The sequence below is a fragment of the Myotis nattereri genome (genome assembly GCF_964212035.1).
Source record: "Myotis nattereri genome assembly, chromosome: 1".
NCBI classification, from domain to species: Eukaryota; Metazoa; Chordata; class Mammalia; order Chiroptera; family Vespertilionidae; genus Myotis; species Myotis nattereri.
Window position 1 is genome coordinate 64,926,164 of NC_138075.1, and position 6,980 is coordinate 64,933,143.

General features: G+C 50.3%; 1 protein-coding gene across 1 annotated transcript; it reads left to right on the top strand.

Annotated features, from left to right (window-relative positions):
• The first annotated feature begins 2,245 nt into the window (after positions 1-2,245).
• ELL3 (elongation factor for RNA polymerase II 3) lies at positions 2,246-6,690 on the top strand. Its single transcript, XM_081113885.1, has 11 exons — positions 2,246-3,667; positions 3,875-3,910; positions 4,221-4,333; positions 4,429-4,624; positions 4,718-4,797; positions 4,929-5,001; positions 5,187-5,364; positions 5,449-5,491; positions 5,619-5,790; positions 5,997-6,041; positions 6,119-6,690. The coding sequence occupies exons 1-11, from the start codon at positions 3,536-3,538 to the stop codon at positions 6,227-6,229; spliced, it is 1,179 nt and encodes a 392-aa protein (XP_080970011.1). The 5' UTR covers positions 2,246-3,535; the 3' UTR covers positions 6,230-6,690.
• Positions 6,691-6,980: the final 290 nt, after the last annotated feature.

Genomic DNA, 6,980 nt, shown 5'->3' on the forward strand with positions numbered 1-6,980 from the left:
GAAATTTCTTTTGAGAGCCAAATTTTTTAAACTTAAACTATATAGGTAGGTACATTGTTATTAACTTAATTAGGGTACTCCTAAGGCTTAGGAAGAGCCACACTCAAAGGGCCAAAGAGCCGCATGTGGCTCGCGAGCCGCAGTTTGCCAACCATGGCCCTAGTCTATTCTTAACACAGCAGCCAGAGTGATCCTTTTAAAATAGAAGTGACTTCATGTTACTCCTCTGTTCAAAATCCTGCAATGACTCTCCATTTCCTTCGAAGTAAAAGCCAAAGTTTACACAATAGCCCACAAGGCCCTTCGTGACTAATTCCCTCTGCTCCTTACCTTCTTGACTTTATCTCTTACTACTCTTCCCCTCACTCATGTTGTTCCAGTGACACTGGCCTCAGCTTTTCCTCAAACCCTTCAAGCACACTTGTGACTTACAGAGTTTGCAGTGGCTAGTCCCTCTTCTAAAGAGCATGTCCTCCAACTGTACAGCTTAGCCAATTCCCTCACCTCCTTTTGGGCATTGCTCAAATTTCATCTTCTCCAGAAGGCCTTCTCTGATCACCTTACTTAATATATAGTCAACCCTCCCAACCCTCCTCTATTTCCAAACCCCCTTACCTTGCTCTATTTTTTCTTTTGTTCTATAGCACTTATTGATTTCAGAGAGGAAGGGAGAGGGAGAGAGAGAAACAGCAATGATAAGAGAATCATTGATCGGCTGCCTCCTGCACGCCTCACACTGGGGATGGAGCATGCAACCCAGGCATGTGACCTTGACTGGAATCAAACCCAGGACCCTTCAGTCCTCAGGCTGACACTAGCCACTGTGCCAAACCAGCTAGGGCAACTTATCACCTTTTAACATGACCTAGTTTATTTAATTAAATTTATTGGGGGTGACATTCATTGGTAAAATTAAGTTTTAAGTGTACAATTCTATAATACATCATCTATCTACTACATTGTGTGTTTACCACCCAAAAGTCTCATCTCCTTGTCATATTTTTAAAAAATCTTTATAGTTGACAGTATTACATATGTCCTTCCCCCGAATTGACACTTTCTAGTCTGTTCCCACCCCGTCACCATATATTTTATATATTTGACCCCCTTTACCCTCTTCAAACTCCCTCCACATCCCATACACTATATCTATATTGTAAAATATGTTTTTATTGATATTTAGAGAGAGAAGCGGGGGGAGAGAGAGAGAGAAACATTGATCAGTTGCCTACTGTCTGAACCAGCAACCTGGGCATGTGCCTGACCAGGAATCGAAGCAGAGACCTTGCGGTGCATGGGATGATGCTCAACTAATTGAGCCACACTAGCCAGGACTCATACGCTATATATTTTTTATTAAAATATGATTTTATTGATTTCAGAGAGGAAGGGAGAGGGAGAGAGAGATAGAAACATCAATGATGAGATAGAATCATTGATCGGCTTCCTCCTGCACATCCCCTACTGGGGATCGAGCCTGAAACCTGGGCATATGCCCTTGACCGGAATCAAGCCTGGGACCTTTCAGTCTGCAGGCCAATGCTCTATCCACTGAGCCAAACCAGCTAAGGTCATACACTATATTTTTAATGCTTATTTCTTAGGTGTGTTTAGTGTCTCCCAAAGCAAGAATTTGTTCGTTGAGGTAGCCCAAGGATCCAGTACAGTGTCTGGTACAGAGCTCAATAAGTACTTGTTGAATGAAAAATGTGGACAACGCCTGCTCTATAAAACTATTATAGGGATTAAATAATGGGCAAAGATCCTGACACCTAACAACGGACACCCAACAAATGTTCGATCCCTACCTCCCTTCAACAAATACCTTCCCCAGCTGCCTCCTCTTACAGCACGGCTCCTTCCCTCCTCTCTGGAAAATTTCACCATTCTAGTCTCTCCTTTTATTTTCTAATAAAAGCAGGTCTAGTTGTTCACCAAGTTTGTCCAGTAAGTGCTGGGCAGTTTGTTAGTCAATCATATTATTTATTCTCTCCCCCCCCCCCCGCCCCGCATCATCATGTATCCCCTCTATGCCCTCTTTCACCTTCACCCTTCCCACCCTCCCACTTTGATTTTAATCCAGGAAGATCTAACAAAAGGCCACTGATGTCTTCTGAGAAGAAAAGGAACCCTGGGAGACCAGCTTTACCTAGTGCCACAAGATTTATCTGATTAGCAAATTGTCACCCAGAGTAGTAGGGAGCCCTGAGGACACGGACCAGTAAATGTTTTTGTTGTTGGAGGTTTATTGCACTGATTTTTAAAGTAAACTTTATTAAGGTATAATTTACATACATTAAAATAGAATGTTTTAAATACAATTTGATGAGTTTTGACAAATGTACTGTAGTCAATTTGATTTGGGGTGGAGGGCATTAAGGTCACCTGGGATTATGCAGGTTGAGATTTAGCAGAGGGATCCTGGTTAGAAAAGAGAACAACATCAGGGATCTTGGGGAACATACCCAAACTAGAGGCCCGATGCACACAATTCATGCAGGGAAGGGGCGGGTGTCCCTCAGCCCAGCCTGCCCCTCTTGCAGTCCAGGACCCCTCACTTCCTACCGCCCACCTGCTTGCCGCTCCTTAGCGCTGTGAGCCCAGCTTATGGCTGAGCGGTAACCCTGTGGGAGTGCACTGACCACCAGGGGGCAGCTCCTGGATTGAGCGTCTGCCCCCTGGTGGTCAGTGCAGGTCATAGCCATAGGTTGTTCCACCCTTGGGTCTATTTGCATATTAGGGTTTTATTACATAGGATTATATAGAGAGGAAGGAGTGGAAACACCAAGGGCTGACCTGAGAGTGGTCCTGGGGTCTCACTGCACCAGGATCTGGACCTACGGAATATCTGGCAACTTCATGGCACCCCTTGTCCTCCTGAGGGAGTGGGCCAACTCCCTTTCACAACCATTTCACGTGTTTAACCCATGGGGATCGTTCCAGCCCTCGACAACTAAGCTTCACTGCTGCCACGACACTCAGGGGCCCGATTTTCTCTCCATCCTTAGTTAGAAACTGGTTTCGGATCTGCATCAGCACCGCGGGCGGAAAAAAAGCAAAAGTGCTGCAGCAGGTGTCGGAGCCAGGAATCCCCTTCTGGGTCTGCCATCCTCCCGACCTGGGGGCTCTTGGCAGCCAGGCTCTCTCCCCCGGCCCCCTGCGCCTAGAAGCCTCTAGACTAGCGGCTGCAGGGTCCGCTCCACTGAGAGACAGAAGCGCCGGCTTCAGGTCTGCTGGGTGAGGAGCCTGAGGCTGGAACGGGGGGAGCCCCTGCCAAAAGCCCAAGGAGGGTCGCGCCAAACCAAAAAGACACCGTGGGGGCCCGGCGGGCTCAGGGCGGGAGGCAGGAGAGCGCGAGGCGCCGCCCACGCAGCGGGCGGACTTGGGGAGCGGCGCCCAGTGGGTGGGGTCCCGGCGGGGGCGGGACAGACCTGGGCTACCGGCCGTGCAAGTCGCGCCCTGCAGAGCGAAAGTAGTTAGTTGGTGGCGGCCGTCGCGCGTGGCTCGAGTTGTGCCGGCCCGCGACCTCACGGCCATGGCGGGACCCCAGGAGTTTCTGGGTGGGAAGCTCCGGCTCTGCTTCACCCCCGCCGCCCGGACCAGCCTCCTGCTGCTCAGGCTCAACGACGCGGCGCTGCGGGCGCTGCACGAGTGTCAGCGGCAACAGGTGCGGCGGGCCGGGCCCATCTTCCCCAGACCCTAACCCTCGACTCGGGCCCCAGCCGGAGGCCCTGGCGGAGGGAGGGCGGGGGGGGGGGGGTAGGGAGCCGCACTCACAGGCGCCGGCCTCCCCCCGGAGCGCGCTCCCTCTCGGCACCGGAGGTCTGGGGACTCGGCTGCACTGCGCTCAGCTGCCTCTGTGCTCTCCCCGCAGGTGCGGCCGGTGATCGCTTTCCAAGGCAGCCGAGGGGTGAGAAGGGACCTGGGGTGTGTGCGGGAGAACAGACGCGGGCTCAGGGCGGGAGGCTGGGGCGGTCACGGTCTGAGGAGGTTCCTGAGAACTGCGCCCGAAGCGGGTGAGGGGCTGCTGGGGTGGCGGCCCCAGGAGGCTGCGGTTGGAGGCTGTGCCCTCCCGGCCTCCTGGGGACGGGCCCAGCTGCACCTGGCTGCTAACGAGTCCCCCGGGACGCCTCTTCAGGCTCCGCCGGGCTCGGGGAGAAAGGGCACTGGCAGGAGGGGCAGGTTGGCCCCTGGGGCTGACGGCCTCCTTTCCCTCCCAGTATCTGAGGCTCCCAGGCCCTGGCTGCTCCTGCCTCTTCTCCTTCACAGTGGCCCAGTGTGGCCAGGGCGGCCCTGCTGGTGGCCTGGACCTTGTGTACCAACGCTTAGGCAGGTACGAGGGGGTTCGTGGGAGTCAGGACGGGGATGCCCACAGCTGCTTTGAAAGTTCTCCACCCTCCCGGTATGCTTTCCACCACCTCTTTCCAGACCTGGGCCGAACCGCCTGCACTGCCTGGGGCCACTCAGGGAGCGCCTCAGTATCTGGGCAGCCATGGACTCTCTCCCAGCCCCATCTTCAGGTCAGGGACACAACCTGACCGACGATTCCAGAGATCCTGAGAACTGGCACATCGGGGATTATTCTAGACATGCAGTTTCACAGCCACAGATGGCACTAGAGGAGGTGAGGCCAGAAGAAACCGCAGGGAAGTTGGGATAAGGTGGGGCAAAGCCTGAAGCCCAGGTAGCCAAGTGCCCCTGCCATTTTCCCTGCCAGGTGCCAGATCCACGGGCAAGCAGCCAAAGACGGTCACTCCCCGGGTCCTCCAGGGAACACATGGCACAGTGGGAAGCGAGGTACTTGGGCAGAGTGGGACTAAGCTGAGAAACCCTTCCTCGAATCTCCACCCTAAGTGATACAATAAGAAATCTAGCTCTGCCTCCTACTCCGGTCTTCATCTCTCCCATTCCCTCTTCAAATATCCTAGGAACCAGACCTGTCTTCCAAACAGAGAGCCTGACCAGGCACTGCCTTCTGCTAGCCAGAAACATCTGAACAAGGTAAACTGTAACAGTTTTTCAGAGAGATTTGTCCAATCAGGCTAAAGTTTTAAAATTGGGATCCTTCATTTTGATGCTCACAGAGATTATTACATGGAAATAATTTTCAAGAGAGAGAGTAGAGGGCACAGAATAGGAGGCTTCTTGACATACTATTAGTGTGACAAAAGTATTTTCCCCAACAGAAGCGTCCAGCACCTGCAGCCACTATAAAACTGAAAGAAAAGAGGCTCAGAACTCTAGCCCCAAGTCCACTACAAGGACTGCCCACTCAGGACCTACGAGAGGGAGAAGATTGGGAGCAAGAAAATAAACATGAAGACGTGGGCCCCAGACTGGAACACAGTCCCTCAGTTCACGCAGGTGAGTTAATGAGAAGAGGATAAGACTGCCACAGTCGGGGAAAAGGCCGATAATCACCTTCATGTCTTCGTCCTTCCTTCATAGACTCTGAATCCCCAAGCCCTGAAGAGGTACCAGATTACGTCCTGTGAGTCCCCTGCCATTTCTAAGTTTATCAAGCCTTGTGCACATGAGATTTAGATGAACTTCCTGGGAGCTTGGAGCTTTGGCAGGTAATGAAATTGAAGGTGGTAACTTAACTCTGCTCCTGGCAGGCAATATGGGGCCATCCACACTGCAGAGCAGCAACATGCGTATGAGCAGGACTTTGAGAGAGATTATGCTGAATACCGCATCCTGCATGCTCGATTTGGGGCTGCAAGCCAAAGGTTCATAGAGCTGGGAGCAGAGATCAAGAGAGTTCAGCGAGGAACTCCAGAACACAAGGTAAGGACTGGACTCAGGATGGCTTCCCAGGTCTACTGGCCATAAACTCCCCGTTTTATTCAGTGACCGAAGTGACAAGTAAGCCTGTTTTAAGATAAAAATTATTCTGTATCATTTGGTAGTATGAGAGGAAGTAACTTCCCTCCCTTAAGAGAACTAGTTTTTTTCTCAATGTTAAACTTGATGCTGCATTTTCTTTGTTTCAGGTGCTGGAAGAAAAGATAGTCCAGGAATATAAAAAGTTCAGGAAGGTAAGACTAGGTTTGGGAATGCTAGCATAAGGTAAAAATGAATTACTTCTTTTGACATGGATGCTTTTTCTCTGCAGCGATACCCAGGTTACAGGGAAGAAAAGTGTCGCTGTGAGTACCTGCATCAGAAATTGTCCCACATTAAAGGTCTCATCCTGGAGTTTGAGGAAAAGAACGGGGGCAGCTGAACTAACTGGTCAAGGGCTATCGACCCTCTCTGTCCGGTGTGATGCAAAGGAACAAAACCGCTGTAAATGACGTAGAGTGCAACTGTCCGCTCTTGTTATTGCTGAATCCATGGTGGCAAGTAGGAGAGCTGCTCTAGGTTAAGGTTTGATTTTCATTGTTGCCATATATTAATTTTTAGGGTGTGGGCGCAGTGCCAACACTCTATAGCTGTGCCCAGGAGACTAAGAAAAGCAGCCAAGGCTTGGCTTTTCCACCTTTAGTTCAGCAAGTCATTTTCAAATCTTAAGAAAGAAATGACACCCTTTCCAGGACAAGATACCTCAAGGACATTAGAATTCAGCCTGGTAGCCTCCCTAATAAAACAGTAACTTTTAGGAAGTTGTGATACACCTGGATGTAATGGGGAATGGCTTGGGGTCTTATCAATGTACCGAAAGTGAATTCTTTTACAAACATGGATAAAAAATTAAAACTGTCTCTGTGTCCTTTGTACAAGTTTATATGCTTTTCTTAAATCTTCCAAAGCAGTGGTTCTTACCGCTGGCTCTATGTCTAAACCACTTCTGGGCTCTCTAAAAAAATTAGATATCCAAATCCCAACCCAGGTCTTGTGAATTAGAATCTCCAAGATTATGGTTAGGCTTTACTTCTTCAAAGCACTATGGATGATCCTGATAAATAGCCTCCTATGTAATAAAGAGCTAATATGCTAATTAGACCAAACAGTCAGACGACCATCCGGACTAAGCA